At 34.2% G+C, this 20,061-nt stretch overlaps 3 protein-coding genes across 3 annotated transcripts in view; 1 reads left to right on the plus strand and 2 right to left on the minus strand.

Annotated features, from left to right (window-relative positions):
- Positions 1-1,350: 1,350 nt before the first annotated feature.
- On the minus strand, positions 1,351-5,003 carry LOC132557609 (tRNA-uridine aminocarboxypropyltransferase 1-like). The gene is made up of 4 exons (XM_060222118.1): positions 4,835-5,003; positions 4,215-4,355; positions 2,393-2,894; positions 1,351-1,722 (listed from the first exon to the last, which is right to left on the minus strand). Exons 1-4 carry the CDS (start codon positions 4,997-4,999, stop codon positions 1,448-1,450), a joined length of 1,083 nt encoding a protein of 360 aa, XP_060078101.1. The 5' UTR covers positions 5,000-5,003; the 3' UTR covers positions 1,351-1,447.
- Positions 5,004-8,540: 3,537 nt separating this feature from the next.
- On the minus strand, positions 8,541-13,403 carry LOC132557588 (protein NCBP2AS2-like). The gene is made up of 4 exons (XM_060222097.1): positions 13,328-13,403; positions 11,426-11,459; positions 10,115-10,187; positions 8,541-9,558 (listed from the first exon to the last, which is right to left on the minus strand). Exons 1-4 carry the CDS (start codon positions 13,348-13,350, stop codon positions 9,323-9,325), a joined length of 366 nt encoding a protein of 121 aa, XP_060078080.1. The 5' UTR covers positions 13,351-13,403; the 3' UTR covers positions 8,541-9,322.
- Positions 13,404-18,690: 5,287 nt separating this feature from the next.
- Positions 18,691-20,061, plus strand: part of LOC132557587 (double-stranded RNA-specific editase 1-like) — a 102,836-nt gene continuing 101,465 nt past the window's right edge. The window contains exon 1 of the mRNA XM_060222096.1: positions 18,691-19,726. Coding sequence (XP_060078079.1) covers positions 19,708-19,726 — 19 coding nt within the window. The 5' untranslated portion in view covers positions 18,691-19,707. The remainder of the gene's footprint in view (positions 19,727-20,061) is intronic.

The following is a 20,061-nucleotide window of genomic DNA, read 5'->3' on the forward strand; positions in this document are numbered from 1 at the left end:
GGTCCATATATTAATGTTGATATGTTGATATGGTCCATATATTAATGTTGATATGGTCCATATATTAATGTTGATATGGTCCATATATTAATGTTGATATGGTCCATATATTAATGTTGATATGGTCCGTATATTAATGTTGATATGGTCCATATGTTAATGTTGATATGGTCCATATATTAATGTTGATTGGTCCGTATATTATGTTGATATGGTCCATATATTAATGTTGATATGGTCCATATATTAATGTTGATATGGTCCGTATATTAATGTTGATATGGTCCATATATTAATGTTGATATGGTCCGTATATTAATGTTGATATGGTCCATATATTAATGTTGATATGGTCCATATATTAATGTTGATATGGTCCGTATATTAATGTTGATATGGTCCATATATTAATGTTGATATGGTCCATATATTAATGTTGATATGGTCCATATATTAATGTTGATATGGTCCATATATTAATGTTGATATGGTCCATATATTAATGTTGATATGGTCCATATATTAATGTTGATATGGTCCATATATTAATGTTGATATGGTCCATATATTAATGTTGATATGGTCCATATATTTATGTTGATATGGTCTATATATTAATGTTGATATGGTCTATATATTAACGTTAATATGGTCTATATATTAATGTTGATATGGTCCATTGATTCATTACATATACATGTTTTATATATCTTTCTTGTTTTTGATATTCTTACAGACTTGATTATTTATATGTAGTAATGATAAATATGGAAAATTATCTTGTTAAAACCTTATTTGTTGTAGTTATACTTGTTTACATGGTTAATGCTGTGTAAATCAATATAAAAAATTAAACCAATACTGATGTCTTCAGTTCTCTGTTCTAACTTCTACACTACTGTCTGACCCTGAACACCTTACCCTAAGAGGTCTGAGAATTGAATACTGATGTCTTCAGTTCTCTGTTCTAACTTCTACACTGCTGTCCGACCCTGAAGCTGAGCACACCTTACCCTAAGAGGTCTAAGAATTGAATACTGATGTCTTCTGTTCTGTGTTCTAGCTTCTACACTGCTGTCCGACCCTGAAGCTGAGCACACCTTATCCTAAGAGGTCTGAGAATTGAATACTGATGTCTTCAGTTCTTAGTTCTAACTTCTACATTGCTGTCCGACCCTGAAGCTGAGCACACCTTACCCTAAGAGGTCTAAGAATTGAATACTGATGTCTTCTGTTCTGTGTTCTAGCTTCTACACTGCTGTCCGACCCTGAAGGTGAGCACACCTTACCCTAAGAGGTCTAAGAATAATGATGGAAAAGCCAAACAAAAAGGAAATCCTATCACATATATTATAGACATATACAAGTTTTTATTCATTTAACATTTCTCAAACAATATTCTGGAACATCTACACAGCAGCCCTTTTCAAAAATACTAATATCACATTCACACTTTGCTCTTTGATTTCTCTACCCTTTGCCTGTAAGCCTTCAAGTTTTTTCCACCATCATACATATTTTTTATTTTATTGTACATAAACGTGAAAAAGAAAAGCAGGTTATCATATCTGCCATCATACTTTTCACTTGCCAAGAAGATGTCATGGTAATCTCTTACAAAATAGTAGATAGCTTCAATTGTGGATAGGTATGTTGGTGGAAGGTCTTTCTGGTGTCTCCAAAAGTTACTGTGTCTCGTCTTCAGCTCCAAACAGGTAAGGCCTGAAGGAGAAAACATTACAGGGTTTTATGACTGATCATTTTTCAAGAATAGTTAACCAATGCGCATGATTCTCTTTCAATGATTAAATCTAAATCAACCATGAGACAATGTTTAAAGTGGAGATCACTTACAGACCAGCAGTGTGTTGTCATAAAGCTGTGATACAGACCTAGTTCTAAGGGGAGATCATTTACATACCCGCAGCATTGTCTGATGAAGGTGTCAGTGAAGTCATTGAAATGTTGCGATAAAAGTCTACTGGTTTTGTTATATGAACTTTTATTCTATTGACATTATCAACCTGAAGAAAATGTTCCAAAATTACAGACAGCAAACTAATGTCATATAGCTCAGATATAGACCATGCTCTAAGGGGAGATAACTTACTGACTAGCAGTCTATTGTCATATAGCTGATAAGATTACAAATGGTATTACTTTGACTGAAGAGACAAAGTGGTATTTTGTCACAAATTGCATTGAAATATTTATCATATTTAAAAATATTTGACTTCACTGCTGGAGATAATTGAGAGCAACATATCATATCTAAACCAAATCAATTTTACGTTTCACCTTGTAGGCAACCAGAAGCCTTGTTGGAATGTGTGTCAGGTTCCAGACATTTTCAAAAGAGAGAAAAATCCTTAATGGATAGTTGAAAGCTTACCTCTGAGTCGCTCATCTGAGCTGATCCTCTTCGTCTGATTCCATGTACTGTCAATAATTATTACTTTGTCAAATGGAGGCTTGACCTCTAACCTTTTTGTATTCTCAGTCATTAACTTTGACCTTTTAACTTCCTTGTTATCTACTAAGTGTTTTCTTTTCTTGCTTGCAGAATTCTCATTTTTCTGGCAAGTAATGTCTGTATTGGCAAGTGATGTGCTATCACATAATGATTCTGTACTTGTTTGGTCATGTTCATGGTCTACCACTGATTCTCTGTCAGGTGAAGACAAAATGTCATTGTAAACTTCAGTACAAGTGTGCTGATCTCCATTGGATGGGGATCTTTTACAGTATGGATACAACTCATCTGTTTGTGCCACACAGCTACCACTGTCTACCTTACTTTTGTCTTCCTTCTTATTATTGTATGAAGGAGGAGAAAACTTCTCAGCCAATGCTGCCATGTTAATGGATCCATCCCCAGGAAATAACAGCACCACCTACAATATACAGTACCATCTACAAATGATAGTAATATAAAGCACCATCTAAAAATGATAGTAATATAGATCACCATCTAATAATTATAGTAATAGTTATATACTGCACCATCTAATATTTATAGTAATATACAGCACCAACTTATAATTATAGTAATATACAGCACCACTTACAAATTATAGTAATATACAGCACCACCTACAAATTATAGTAATTTAAAGCACCACCTACAAATTATAGTAATATACAGCACCATCTACAAATTATAGTAATATAAAGCACCATCTACAAATTATAGTAATATACAGCACCATCTATAAATTGTGGTTATATACAGCACCATCTACAAATTATAACAATATACAGCACCATCTACAAATTATAGTAATATAAAGCACCACCTACAAATTATATTAATATAAAGCACCATCTACAAATTATAGTAATATAAAGCACCATCTACAAATTATAGTAATATACAGCACCATCTATAAATTATGGTTATATACAGCGCCATCTACAAGTTATAACAATATACAACACCACTTACAAATTATAGTAAAAGTTAGAAGACTTCAGAACTACTTTTGCTGTTAAATTGACACCTAGCCATAAGGAAATGCTGTGATCTGGCTTCACTCTGTCATCAAACTGGTGCAATACCAGTACTTGAGCAGCTTCTCGGAAAAGCAACTTCATCAACTCTAGTTTTGAGAGAATTACATGTATATTTAACTTACTCTCTTTGAACAGGTTGGCTAATAATTGGACATTGACAGATGAAGAAAAACAATGGCCATGAAACAATATGACGTTTTCATTTTAATTTACAAATACTTACTTCTACATAAAACAGAAGTTTACAGATAATATATTGTCCCTACAGTTAGGTGACACAAAAAATACACTGTCTTTAGTCAAATAGCAGAAGCTAATAATATTTCCACTAATGAAGACACTGTCCTGTCTTTCATCAGAGTAAAGACATGTGGGTTTAGATAAGTTATTTGAACTAAGATTTTACCTCTGTTCTGGTTATATGGGGCCTGTTCCTTTTTGCAGAAAAATCATTTTGTTAGAAAGGAAAATAAGATCAGTAAATCCCATCCTTCTTTCATAAATGAACAGCCAGAGTACACCTGGTCAAACTGAAAAGTTATGGTATTGGACCCTTACCTTGCTCTCAAAGGACACGATACTTATTTCATACCAATCATGATCAGAACTGTTCCTACACACATCTATACACCTGGTTACAGTGACAGTAACTTCACCAGTCTGTTACGCCAGGTGTACAACTTCATATATATTCTTCTTACCCGGTCTCGATCTAGGTAGTCAGGAATGCATGGATATGTGTAGATGGTCACATCATCAGGGGCAATAACTCTTGCATGACCAGAAGTACTTTTTCCATCACATTCACTGGGGTGTTTAATGATATCAATTTTGAATGGTAGCTGAAATCATAATGAAACTTTGCATGTACATGAAAGGTGCTTCTTGAGTATCCATATTGGAAGCCAAACATGGAGATGGAATCTATTGCAATACAAAACTTGGCTGTGAATTTTTTTTTGTCATTTTTTTTCATAAACTTTGCATCGATTTTAATAACGTTTGGAGGCTTTTTTTGTCGTATCTTTATAGTCAGATTTTGTTTGTATTGTTTGGTATAAACAAAAAAGTTTTGAAAATTATCCAGTAATGTCTTGTGAATCATTTAAGAAATATATCATAGAAGATATATCATATATATATTAATCCATGCTCAATGAAATGAAGTACACACATGAAAGTGTAAGATCATTTACACTAATATCAGTAAAAAGTGTCTTGTATAATTTTTTTTACCCTAATGTTGCTTTGAGTTATAAAGTCATATTTTAAATGTAATGCACTGTAAAAATACACGTTTGAAATGTTATCCAGTTCTCACCTTGACCTTGGGAATCTTGTGCTCTATGCCAACAACAGGCACATAACAGGTATAGCAATAGTATTTTCTGGATTTGCCACACTTAGGACAAGACGTACGGCCATCCATTACATCGAGAAAGGACTGAGAATCTACCTTTAGATCTGCAAATGGGTCATCCTCCATTTTAAAGGAATCTGGAAGAAAATTAAAAAATGATAATGTTAAGTTTATCTCGATGTACATTAGATTCTTTTTATTATTATCTAAGATAAATACTTTTGCTATCAGCTAGAACTCTCCTGAAAGCTTTTCATTTCCACCAATAAAGTGACCATTGTAATGATAAATGATTGGGTGTATGATTGATTTATCGCCCAAGCAATAGTCAGGGTTATTTTGAGGCAATGTCTCCTTGTAGCTAAAGGTTATTCTCTCACCGAATAACATAGCATCTAATCCTATTCAGAGCAATCAGGTCCCAATGAAACAATTGTTATTGCTCTTGATGATCTGATAATTATAAGATGTTTAAGGACCATATGTACCAAAATAGGCCATATGATACGTTTTTTTAAACTCAGCATTTTAAGAAATTTAAAAAGTTAACAATTAAGTGAGTCATACTCAGCTGATACTAACTTCTCCACAAAGTTGTTACTCTTAATATAAATTCAGACTTCGACAGACTGACAGGCTAACAGATGAAATGCACACGTGGCGACGTGCATTTATTTATTTACTGTTCATTCATATTTCGTTTATGGGGAAGAAGCAAATACCAGTTAACGTCAGGTAGGTGCCAAGGGTTATGAACAATGAATCATGTGATCCTTGCCAAATTAAGATTATCAATTAATTCTGAAAAAAACATAATGGACAATAAGGACTTGCCAAACTCTCTGTCGCTTTGCGAAGTTCAGATTGGATTCTAGCCAACCGGAAGTTTATTTTTTCGACTACATCAGCTTGATGTTTGAAGGGACATACTAAATAACAGAACATTTATGCCGGTTTTTGATAACCTGCATAATAAGTTGTGTGAGAGCTGAAAAGTTTAAAATGAGTAATGATGTAGAAAGAAGTGAGGTGACCGATTTATTACATTTTAATAAAGGTAGTACTTCTTCACTGATTGTTACAGACCAATTTTCATTGTGTCATTCATACATTAAATGGGCCTTATACAACTAACAGTTCTGTAAGAAAGTGAGAGTGTTTCACCATGGTACATTTGAAGAAAATTCACTATATCTAAGTCCTTGATAACTGGATTATAAACGATTAAACAATCACAACTGTCAGTAATTTCTGTAATAATCCACACAGACATTTCAGATGATTATTCTTTTATTCACGTCTATGGACAGCGTCGTAATGAGATTATGTAAACCGCTTTGCAAATCCGCCGGAGATATTTTAGCACGTTAAAAAATTTCTAGCGTCGAATGTCGTTGCTTATTATAGAATGCTCAGACAATGTCCCAGCGAGTCAGTACAGTTCTTAAAATTGGTGGCGAGATCCCAGAAAAAATGAGAATGTGTGCAAAGTCGGCAAGGTCTGACACACATTTAAGGGTAATATGATCATTATGTTATCCAATGTAATAAAATACTTCATTGACAACCAGCCCTGAACCCACTGCGTGTTCACGACAGCAGATATTGATCAAACTTGGGGTAAACCTTATATCGTGAGAATTCTTTTTTCTCTTTCTTTTCCATTTTTGTTCAAGATTTTCCTTTCTTTTGAACCACAAGTTAATAAGGTTTGTCAGATCAACCCCTCACGTACCAAATATTTCCTTTAACTGCAAGAAAAATCATACGGACAAAAACGTACGATAGATGGCTCAAATTGAAAACGTTAGGGAAATTATATACTTGATACAAGTTTTATTTGTCCTAAATGTCAGGATGCCGATTAATACAAGATGTATTTGTTTTTGTGAATTGTCCTTACTTCATGAAGTACTGTCAACCATTTGCATTGGTTTACCTATATAACTTTAATGTTACCACTGTCTCCCATACATCAACATTGAATGGATTTAGAAAAGTTTCCATCACGGACAATGAGTCCACAGAAATGATTATACGAAGTAGTAGTTACGGTCTACAACACACTATATAGTAGACGTATTTAAGTCCGTGGTCTGATGGTCTTGAGATTTCTGTCTTTTAAACAAACAGTATGTATGTAATGGGTTCATCTAAACAGAGACGTATATAACATATATAATAGGTCTCTGATCTAAATAAAAGAATCTTGAAACTCGCCTTGACATAAGGTCCGCGATCTGTTAATTACTAATGCCTGGAACCATTATCCATTGTCGTGAACATCCAGTCTCCGAGGTAGGTGTAAGCACTTTAGATAACGTAATGCAGAGTTAAATGGTTTGATCAGAGATACTGGCCTCCAGACCAAAGGTTTGTGTAACTTTGATTCGAGAAAAGCAGGCTGGCTGGAGCGTACTGCTTCCAAAGTTTTAAGCTCATCTGTCCCAACGGATTGCGGTGTCTCTCGTTCTTTGCATTGGTCTTTTCGGCGTTGAAATGACTTTGACCCTAAATCAATGTCACGTGAGTCAATCTGTTATCCTACAAACGACATCTTCTGACGAACCAAAAGGCCTAGAATCAAAATATTTGGTTAGCAGGTTTCTCGGAAGGCCCGAGTAAGTTTGTTGAAATACACTTTCTTGGCCCTTATTCAAGGTCAGTTATCAAAAATGTTAAAACATTCAAACAACATATTCTGAAGATTCAAAAGACCTCGAATCATGATATATGGCTGATAGCTTTCCGAGTTCAATCCTTTTAAAATTTGCAAGAAAGAAATGACCCTGACCAATATTTAAGGGCACATGATTCAAATTTGTCAAAACTTTCAAATAACATGTTCTCAATTACCAAAAGACTCTTCGATCTCTTTGGTTGGAGGATTCTTTGGATGAAGCCATTTATTTGCGAAAAAGACATTATTAAACCATATTCAAGGCCACAGGGGTCAAATGTTGAAAAGTTCAAGCAACTTCTTCTCAATAAATTAGAGACCTAGAACCGTAAGATTTGCCTGGGGGCTCCTGGGATGAAGCCTGACAAAGTGTGTTCAAACATTCAAACTTACTTCTGATTAACCAAAAGGCTTATAATTATATCTGGCTTGTTGATCCTGGGATGAAACCTGACAAAAACTTGAGAAAAGAAATTACCTTGACCCATATTCATGGCCAAAAGAGGGTTAAAATTGATCAAAACATCTTCATCTGATGAACCAATAGGAGCAAGCCGAAGGTTCCATGTATGAAGCCTGACAAAGTTGAGAAAAATAAAATGACCTTGAACTACATTTAAGTTTAAATTTGTCATTAACCAAGACTTTGAATATCAATGATGTGAAATGTTAGTGAATAATTTGTGAAAAGCATTGAATTCAAGGTAGGTATCTAAGTAAATCCTGACAATTCATGCAAAATACAACAATGACCTTCCTCCAAATTCAAGACTTTTTACGACACAAGACTAGTATCATATCTGGCTGATAGGTTCCTTCGATGAAGTCGACAGAATTTTAAAAATTGACCCATAATCAAAGTCAAAGGGGTGCAAACACTATCACATTTGTTTACAGTAAACCCAATCATCTAGAATTATACTTGGCTGGTAGGTTCCTGGAATTCAGCCTCACCCTGATACAAGAACAGATAATAAATAAACTCCATAAATCTTACTGTTTATTATGAAAGACATATTTCTAGGTATTTATTACATGGCAAGTCGTAATATAAATATGTATTTTTAAAAATTATTTTTGAAATGTCAGGAGATGATAACACATCAAAGGTAGCTTTTGTCACAAATGACTAATTATTCATGCTTTGTTGATGCCTTATTGAAGTTCACAGTTATTCTCTCAGTAACAAAAATACAGCAGAAAGAAGAACTTGTTACTATGACTACACCTTGCCACGAACATGTATGTCATGTAAATATCACATTCTAGGAGTTTAACAGTACAACTCTCCCATCCGGCTATCAAACAGTATTCAATTATCATATGCACTGAACACTTCTCAACAGATACACACTTTCATACTGGTTTACACATTCCATGTTATCCACAAATAGCTTATTTACAGACTTGTGTTGGCTAAACACAATCCTGTGATTCAGTATTCACACAGACTTGCGCTGGCTAAGTACAACCTTGTACCTCAGTATTTACACAGACTTGTGTTGGCTAAACACAATCCTGTGATTCAGTATTCACACTGACTTGTGTTGATTTAACACAATCCAGTGATTCAGTATTCACACTGACTTGTGTTGATTTAACACAGTTCTATAACTCAGTAAATATATTGACATGTTAATCATATTTCACACTGACTAGTGTAGATTTACACTTAGACATTTTCAAACAGTATATGTGGTGACATGGACTTTATAACAAATCACTCATTCAACAAATAAACATGTACTACATACATCTTAAACAAGACACTATTTTCTTTGATTTTCTCTTTTTAATTTTTCCTCCATTTCTTGTCGTTCTTTTTCGAGTTCTTGTTCTCGTTCTAACTGTTCTGATAAGCCTTTAAACCCATCTTTGAGTTCTCGTATGAACGTTTCTGAAAAAGATCCTGGTACTGCTGATGATGTTGTTTCCTCATGTTTCACTGAATTTTGACTCATTGCATCTTTTGCCTTCCCCTTTAGTTCATCCACTTTATCTTCAGCTGAAATATATTGGTAACAAAATCACTGAAAACACTGCGAAACAAATACCTGGTACATACTGTACCCAGTTCCAGTACAATACCTTGAAATATAATCAAACAAGGAATCTACTGGTAAATCTATCAGATCTTTAGAATGGTAGAAAAAAAGAAGATACCATTTAGTCAGAAAATTACTTTGTATGTGTAATTCTCACTAAAGTCTTCATTACTGAAACTTATTGTAGCAAATCAAAGGTGATGGAGACAATCTGGCCAAGTCACGATAAACAACTCACCACCATGAGCAAGTATAATAATAAACCCACTGGTAGAACACAGAGGTTTGAACTAAATTAAGACTAATATATATATTTGAGTTCAACAGATACAAATAATGGTAAAAAATAAAATGTGTTATACATACATGTACAGATGTTCTATGACTTATCAGAGATACTTATCAAAAGCAAAAAGTGTTAAATTCTAGAAGGGAAAATTAAAAAATCCAGATGTTAAGTACATGTTAAGATATATATAAGAGTTTCAGATTTCAGATTCCACTGGTTACTCTTACCATTAAAACGAGCTTTATTTATCATGCCAGCGACTACTCTCGCAGAATTTCTGATAGGAGGAGACTCTGAAAGCTAAAAAAACATCAACGAATTAATGGCTTGAAAGGTAGCTATGTGAAGCCCTCAAACTTGTATCTGTAAAAGGACATCAAATAGTTTACTGTTCTACAGGACCTTTTTTAATTACCAACATATTTGATCCTGACATTGACACATTAATGTGACAGCATGATGATGCCAATATAATTACCACTTAGTTCAAGTGGCCATTGGGCATGATTGAAAAAAGCATTTCAGCCAGATTTGATCATAATCTTATAAACCCTTCAGGAGGGGAGAGATGTTGAATGGAATCTTGATCTCACCTCACACTTTAAGCTTCAATAATGACACGAATGGATGAATCACACATGAGGCTCACGAGCATATTTATTGATTGATTTAAACATATTTTCAATGTCATCAAACAACCAGGATTAGACACAAGTTATAACAACTTAGTGATGCCTTCTCTCTATCTATCTATAATTTTACACACAATTTTGTTACGTAAACTAACCATGAAAATGGAATGCATCTGCTAATTTAAAATACTTACATGATTTTAACATTAAACATTAATTCAAGGGAACCAAGAATAATTAAGTGAACACTATCTAATGGCACACTGGTAGTATTTACAGTCCTGGATTATGGAACTACTTTGTTTTGGATTCATTAAATAAGCATTGTCCATATCAATTCTAGTTAAGAGTAATACATGCACAGGCATTCTAGATGACTATTAGATCACTGGGTATGAATTCACCTGAAACCTAACACTGAAATATAAAATCCAAAAATTTGCTAAGGCAGCCATCTTAAATTTCAACAAAACTAACAGGTCACAAAATGACCACTCGCTTTGCACCATCATTGGTTAGCACATTAATCATACTTGAGGAAGATGTTGAGATATTTTTTTTTCCATTTTCCCTTTCAAATCTACATCACTGCTCCCAAGAAAAGCCACCATTTTCACTTCACAACACAATTAATGATTTATCCCAATTTCCATTGGGCCTTGGATCACTACAAGGAGTGCTCTATCACATAAGATGTTAAATGACTCAGCTTACATTTCACATTTATATCTCCGAGTCTAGCAAATGATGACCATACATAATTTACATTTAAATTTGTATCTCCAGGTTTAAATTTATAATTCCAGTAAAGTTAATTTTAACCATATATATTTTTCTACATCTCAATTTAAATTTGCATCTTCAGGGAAGTTGTAACTATACAAATTAAAGTAAACATGTACATACCTTTTGTATCAACTGTGGATTGTTAAGAATCATGCTGAAAGTAAAAATAACACAGTTACCATCAGAGTTCATCAATTCTATAAATAATATACCAAATATCAATGTTATTCCAACATATTGTTGGATTGGATAGACTTAAAGGGCTGACCTTTTGTTTTGTGTTTTTTTTTTTTTTTTTTTTGCAATTTTTGTCCACGGTAAATCAGAGACATTGATTCTTTTTGGTGACTCTATTTTCTCATTGAGTTAACTCCCTTGATTCACAACAGACAAGTGAAACTCCCTTGATTCAGAGCAGGAGTAAATATGATAAATGTTGAATGATTCTAAATATAGCATATAACATGAGTAGAAACCTCTCTCTAATAGCGACATACGTAAGTATATAATTACGAGTAGGTAAGAGATGAAGCATGGACACAGGACCAACCAACATCAGAACCAGTAAATATCCAATGTTACTCAATTGTCATGATTTTCTGTGTGATACATGTATGACAGTTATAACAACACAGTGAGGATGTGAAATTTAACAACTTTGTTAAATCATGTATTGTAAATTGACCCAAGAAAATAGAACAGACACAACAACCAACAATCCTGATGTTGGAATTCCTCAACTTTTGTCAACTTTATGGCCAGTAAGGTTCAGCACTTCTTAGTTGATCCCTTCCAGTCATGGCTTCTTAATGTTAACCACATGTTCATTGCACATCAATTTTGTCTTACTCATGTATCTCATTCTATCAGGTATTTATGGTCTATCTTTGTTTACCATAATTATCTTTTCTTTTAACAAAAGTGAATTGAAAGGAGTAAATACAGATTTAACATATAATGCAGGCTCCTGAAGGGATTTATCCTTGCTTTGTTTTGGATGCCAAATGCAAAGCTTTTGGGATATTGTTGTACTTACTGCCAAACATAAACACAGTTTATGAACTGTAAACACACAGGGGAAATATTGCGGAAATCATAGGGTGCTATTTCAGTGTTTCAATCAACCAAAGGTGACATCACTGTAACAGAAGTCATTTTTTTTATTTTAATACCTTTGCTAGGAATCAAAACTAGGACCCCTATCTTACTAATCTGACGCTCAATCAATTGAGCAAAAGAGAAGTTCTCTCTAGCCAAGCAGTATATTGCAGCTAGCTTTTACCAGGGTTACATACTCCCCCTGTAAGAAATCACTTGTTCTCGAGTGTCCAGGGGTTACAGTGGTACTTTTGAAAGTAATGCGAAGTATTCTCTTCCCAAGTCCCTATATGGGCTCCAATGTAACAGAGGTCATAATTTATTTCAGTGCCTTCGTTAGGATTCGTACCTGAGACCTATGGCTTGCTAGCCTGACACTCAACCAATTGAGGTAAAGAGAAGCTCTTTCTAGTCCAGCAATATTTTGCAGTTGGTGTTTTACCAGGGTTATATCAATGATTTCATTGAAGGTGCGTCACCTTTAGGATCAATATTAAAAAATGACAACATCAGATACAACTGGTACTTCATTTATTGGTATCATTAATTCAAGTTAGAGAGAATCATTTCCATGAACGAATCAATTATATCACTGATTCAATTCAGTGATATACTATCAGGATTGATTACGACGTATTTGGTAATTCCTTATGGATTGCACATTTTGCAGAACTAGAACATTGCCATGAATTTAGAATTCCCATGAATTCAATGCAGTAATCAAAAGCTTGACAATCCCATACTTAAAGATACTGTGAAACTTCAGACTAAGGCTAGGACACAAGGGCTTGTCTAATATTGGATTATCTAGACAAGACCTTGTGGTTGGGCTAACTTGCGTATTACATAGCTAAACCTTACGCACTCTAGCATGTTAAAATCAATCACTTGACATAATTTGGTCCGACAGAAGATGATACTCACTTTAAAAGTGACCTCCATGCCATGACGAAATGCACTTCTGCTGTTTCGATTTTGGTTGTGCAACCAATCGCTCTCAGTGTGACGCTTATGACTGCCACTAAAGTTCTGACTTTTCTGAGATTACCCTGATTGACCTGAACGATGTTGGAACGTGTAAGGTTACAGTCACGTGCATCGAGATCATTGAAGAGTCATAGTTCATGTCAATGTCAAAACAGCTGTTTTCAATACATTTTTGACTAATGTAAAAGTGATTACAAACTAGATTAACTTTTCCGTCACAAATACATCATATATCTTCCAACAGGCTGCATCACACTCCAATAATCCCATTATATTACACCTTCACAAGAAATTTTGGTTAGAAATAAAGAATTTGAGATATACAACAGACTACACTGATTCATTTATACAGCGTCCATTGGGAGTAACTTATATTCTATATATGTTTTGTGAGTTAGGACCAAAAAAAGTAAATCTGAAAAATCCCAGTACAATTGTTTAAATGTCATCTGACTATAATATCAATACCAGAATAATATAGTAATATTTAGAGGTAGTGTAACCAATTATGAAATAAGTCACTAAAACATCTCTGAATTTCAGTAGTGTATGTTAAAGTTGTTCTTGACAACTTGCCATTACATCATTTAGATATTTAAATACCAAAGGTAACGTTAATCAAAACTGATTTCAGATCACCACACAACACAGAGTCGGGACCATCTCGGGAGTATTTCCGTCAAGTTTGGGCTAAATTGCATTTTTTGTTCAGTTACAGATATGTACATGTATTATTAAAGAAAACCATGAACGCTCAGTCACGTGACCTGACAAACCATACTGAACCAGACTGATAGATAGTTTAAATACACCTCTTTCGTCACAACTCCACCAATTTTCAGTCGAAGTCAAGAGTGTGTCTTTCCAGAAAGTGTAGTCATATTGAATTTCGGAATTACTGGATGAAAACTTAGAAAAAAATCAACAATATCGGACTAGAAAAAAGGATGATCTCACAATGTTTACAGTTTCTATAACTGGCGTCTCTTAAAACCCCGTGCTACGATATCATGTAAATGCCCCAGAGAGGGAAACATCGTGTTATAATAATAATAATAATAATGTAGCAGGTTGATATTTTATGACTGTTTTTTATTGGTTTATATTGTATATATATTCGTATTTTGCCATATTTATGTTCGTAATAAGTGTATGAAAATAAATAGAATATGATGGTGCATGTCACCTTAATGTAAGTCTGTTATACAAGTTGTATAAAGGTCAAGTAGTGACCTTTTGCACTATTATGTTTTAATTATTCATGTAATGACATGTGACTCGACATTAGACATCTGACTGGACAGTACCAAATAACATCTCTGGTTTTCTTCGGACTTTCTTGTCTTGCTTTCTTGGCACTTCACACATTTCCCTCCTTGGGTGTAGAACCTGTTTGTCCGCGGGAGAAGATTGGTTTTCCTTGTAGATGCGTCGTCGCTTAGCCCGTCTCGTCCCTGTTGGGGATTTTTTGACTCTAAACTCCCACCTTATCCCGTTGGGTGAGTGTCAGAATGAATTTTGTGTCTTGTATACATTCTATCTTGAGTGAATGAAATTGAAGCATGTTAATTCTATAAATTTAACATGTAAACGTATTCTTTTATATTTCTGTAAAAGAACTGTATATACTGTTTTGTTAAAATATATTGTAAATTCTAAAATACAATTTACAATAATATAACTATGTATAAATGTGTAATTGTGTAAAATCGAATACATGTGTATCAATAACCGTGACGGGATTATCGCCCTTGTGTAAGAATGAACGTTGAGAGTGTGCTCATGTATTGTATTTTTATGTTTCAGAGTTTATATCCACCTTTTTGTACAATAAAAACCAAGAACCCTAAACAGTGTTTGTCTAAGAATCAGACTTGCACCTGTTACAATAATAATAATAATAAATTTATTCATGATAAATATGTACAGATTTGTATACAAACTAAATGAATATATGGCACATATAACATGTTATACATAATCAGGAATAAGTGTTACTATCAAGAAAGGGCTCACTCACAATCTGAGATTTCCCCACTCTGTTGATCATACTGCTATAAAACAGATATTGATGGTTAAAGTGCAGAGCGGCTTAGTTTGTCTAGACTTTAAATTGAGGAAATTGGTCGATAAATATTCGTCGTGAACATGTCAGGCTACATATGGTATGTCGCAACGTGCATACTAAGTTTTATAAACAATTTCAGAATATACACATCTACTCGACTTTATCTTAAAACTGAAATTTGAGGTTAATGTATCTTATTTCAACCAATTTTGGTTTCCCCGGTTTCAAGATTTAGTCCGTTAGCTTCACTGACGAATCCAAGAAGGACGAAACGGCTGTATGACGCAGTTTGATACAATAAGGTGTAATACTGTTGCATGTCTTTTGTACACTCTACATTGTAAACGTGAAACTGAAGAACTTGAATCAATATTATGGTGATTGTATGTGATACTCTCCAGACGACTTGCCCCATTGGTGCTAGTTGGTTGTATGTCAACTCGCCCCGAAGGTGTGTGCAACAGTGCGTGCAACACACCCAGTTCGTGTTCAGTCATACCTACGGTACAGCGTACCCCTGGTGTATCCAACATTCCCTTATCTTACAACAATATTCTAATATTTATCATGTAGCCGATATAGTTTAGTCTTCTATGGCTTCGTTGCACGTGGAATTATAACAACTTATATCGAAGTATGAATCAGTACAGTTGATCAGTTATGTTAAACTTGATTACATCCTGGACCAGCAAGGTCATCCCGCATTGAGCTAACGTGGCGTAACCAACAAAGTAGAAAGTTACCCAAATGAAATAAATATGATGTCATGAGACAACGCACAATTATCCTACAATAGTTCTAAACAATGGAAAAACGACTGTAATGAATATCTTAAAGGACAGGCGACGAAGAAAAGCGAAGAAAATTTCACCCAAAAATATCTTATCTAAACTCAAATTCGATGAAACTAGGACACAACTAAAAAACAAGAAAGAATTGCACGCAGTCCCATGAAAAAGTACAAGTGCAGTCATATCAAACGTTCCGGAAGAGTTATAATGCTGTTTGCTTCATAAACATCCGCCATGTAAAACTAATTCAAATCAAGTAAGACATGTCACTTTTGAAAATGAGGAACAGCATTGGCGGGAAAGGCATTGAATATCGAATCAAACACCATATTAAGGTGTGAAGCAGGGATTGTCTAGAAATGGTAATTTTCTCAATAATAATAAGTTTAAGAATAGACATCATCAATATACCTCAAAATGGGCTAGTTTTCATAAGTTCATCGATAAATTCAGTCTTGTGTGAAAGTAAACAGAGTCCGCCAAACCAGAGGAGACTCATGGAAAACTCAGCGAACATATTGTCAATCAGAGTATGCGATCATCTTCACGATTTCAGAGTCGTCATTCATCAGAGACGTATATAACATATTTGAAGAAAAAGAAAATTCTCAAACAGAGAATGAAGGTGTTCCCCAGTTTGGATTGAAGTACACAAGAAGTATTTTTTTAATAGTGATCAATTGATCAAAAGCTCTTAAGGGCTCTTTAGAATTCCCATTTCTTAATCTAATCAGTTGGATATATTTTATTTTTTCTTATTTAAGTTTTCCATGTTGACTAGTGTTACTTATAACAGTTATTAACATATTTTTGGAGGACGTAACTTCATCATAGGCGAGCATGGCCGAAGTTTCCGGATGATGCCGTCTCCGCCTCTCTGTTTAATATTAGATTAGAACTTCCAACATGGATGCGAGCGGCTTTCCAATCGATTTTGTAAAAGGTTTGGCAGATTTATAGTTGACAGGACAAAGCTCCATTATATTTATTTATATATGCAATGTTATCACACATCTATTGTTAACTTAACACAACTTCGGAAGAGAATTAGTGTAGATGGCATGGCGAATTTTAGCTCGCGTCACACCACAATCGTGAATCGTAAAATTTAAGGACGCATGCTTGTACGGTCCAGGATAAAATAGTTCCACTGGACGAATTTGTGGCAGACTTATCACCACGTTACATTACCTGCATGTTGTATTACATCAGAGAATTCTTAAGAATGCAAATAAGTCCTATTAAATAGTGGAAATCCTGACGGTATTATTCGATTTCCCGTTTTATCTAGCAGTGGATCAATACTTCTAATTCATGCAAGATCCACAGGCGCCTGCGTCCGGTTTGTAAATGTATTATATCCTAACCTTAAAGTTGTCAATACTGTAGAAGTTTGACAACAAATCTATAAATCGGACACAGGCACCTGTAGGCACGAACATGATTGTAACTTGCAGAAATCACTGGGGCTAACGCATTGAAATTTGACTGCTTTAATGATAAACCTTTGAAAAAGTCATAAAAGTCCAGGTATATTGTAGTTAATTTTTTTATTAATTATTTCTTACATCTTTTTTTCTGAGGTTTACATTTCAAATAAATCTCTTGGTTTGAGAGTGTGTTGATCAATGTATATTGGCAAAATGGTATTAAGATATTTTATTGTTTTCATTGAATTTGCTAGACCCTATGATGGATAGTCAAAGAACATCAGAGTAATCCTTTTAGAAAAACGTAGTCATGAAATAACATGAAATTAGATAAAGGAACTACAATGATACCAATAGCAGGAAAGCTGCATTTGTGATATTTTTTTCTGAATTCAAGTATCAACACATACTTTTATCTATTCACCAAAAAGCCCATGATCACTAATAGACCCACCCACATCTATTTGTGTTTCAGTACAATTTAGCTCTGGTAAAAAAAACTATCATTGTCCTTGAATAAGCCCATCACCCTTAGATATGTGTGACATATATATATATACAGACTAAAGTTTTGCCTCCCTGGGCTTATTGCAGGATAGATATGGTACAAAGCAAATTTATTGGGGGGCAGTCATTCAGCAGAAACAAATTGCACTAATAACAACCAAGAATAAATCATTTAAAGTGGCTATGTATGTAGAGCTATCATCATATGGATTAGATTACCAACATCATATGAGCTTACCATCATTATTATATAGTTTTGCCTATCATTATTATGATTTAGCCTACCATCAATATCATATATATATGAGTTAGTTACCGTCATTATTATATAGTTTTGCCTATCATCATTATTATATGATTTAGCCTACCATCAATATCATATATATATGAGTTAGTTACCGTCATTATTATATGATTTAGCCTACCATCAATATCATATATATATGAGTTAGTTACCGTCATTATTATATGGTTTAACTTGTCATTAAGTATTCAAATTTGCCTTCATCCGTGGTCCATTGTTCATCTCAGTTATTTTTATTGCTGTTTTTTGTGAAGTACTCGAGGGATCATTCTCATAATTTCCTGTGTAGATTGCCTTGACCTTTAGTGGCACTTCTTTAATTAACTGGAGATAAAAGAGCAACTAGAAAAAGAGGAGAAACCATACAACATCAACACAGATCCCTTTGGATCTCATAGCAATTTTCAATGTCATTCTTTCAATAAACCCAGATATGTATTGGATCTTTACTGTTCATCTTTAACACTGGTGACCGTCAAGATCTTGAAATGTGTAATCACACCTGATTAATGTGTAATGGTCTTATATTGTATATCTGTTTAAAAAGTTTAGTCTTATTATATATATATTTATCATAGCAGTAAAACAAATTAAAAATATTGTGACTTTTTTCTATGGCATGAGGATGCAGGCATGATTTCTGAAAAAAATCGACATAAAGAAATCAAAATTACTTTTTTGTACAAGTAAAACATGTATTTCACTTCATCAAGAAGTCCTGACTGTCTCAAACGAAGTGTCATGACAAGTTCTCACCTTCTGTATAGAACCAAGAACAGTTTATTCTGTAATGATAAGATACACAATCAGATTTCATGAAGTTAAAATGCACATGGCCATGAAATCTAAATCTGATAAAGTTTAAATTTTTGTGATATGCATTTGTTTCGGATCTTATTTGAAGTACATGTATTTGAGAAGTCTTGGTTAGTAATAAGGTGAGCCAATTTATTGTGGCATTGTCTCTAGTGTTTGATTTTTGATTGTACCTATTTGAATTAAGAAATTATGTCTGCATTATTTTCTTCAAATTAAATTTCACATACAACAGCATGTTTGTATGTACTGCCATTTTATTGCATTTGTAAATTGTCATTAAGTTTATGATGTCTGGTGGTTTAATGAAATTTACATTAATACAGCACTCCAAACTTCTTCAATTGAAGGTGCTCCCCTCAGCTTAAATTGTCCACATCATATCGGGACATTGTGTGTCCATGGTAACAAACTGCCAGGGTGAGTTGCAACATTGCTGTCATGGCAACACAGCTGGATGGTCTGACGTTATAGTTATCACAGTTCCGCAGTTGGAAAACTGGATGCAACTTTGATCATGCCTTACCAAGCTTTATACATGGGTTGTGAAATTTCTGTCTCACTTTGAGTGCCGCCCGTGTATACACGACTAGGGCGTCTCTGGGTGAGATAGGGGCATTCTGACATGTGTTGGCGAGGTGGGGTGATTGAGTTCCCTCCAGGACGTCAGGAAAAAGGCATATAACATTGGACCATGTCATAGTGTGTATTTGATAATCTTTTATTACAGTGACAGAAAGATCAGGAGGTTTTAC

This window comes from Ylistrum balloti, unplaced genomic scaffold (genome assembly GCF_031769215.1).
Source record: "Ylistrum balloti isolate Yb309-2 unplaced genomic scaffold, AGI_CSIRO_Ybal_v1 Utg370700, whole genome shotgun sequence".
Taxonomy (NCBI): domain Eukaryota; kingdom Metazoa; phylum Mollusca; class Bivalvia; order Pectinida; family Pectinidae; genus Ylistrum; species Ylistrum balloti.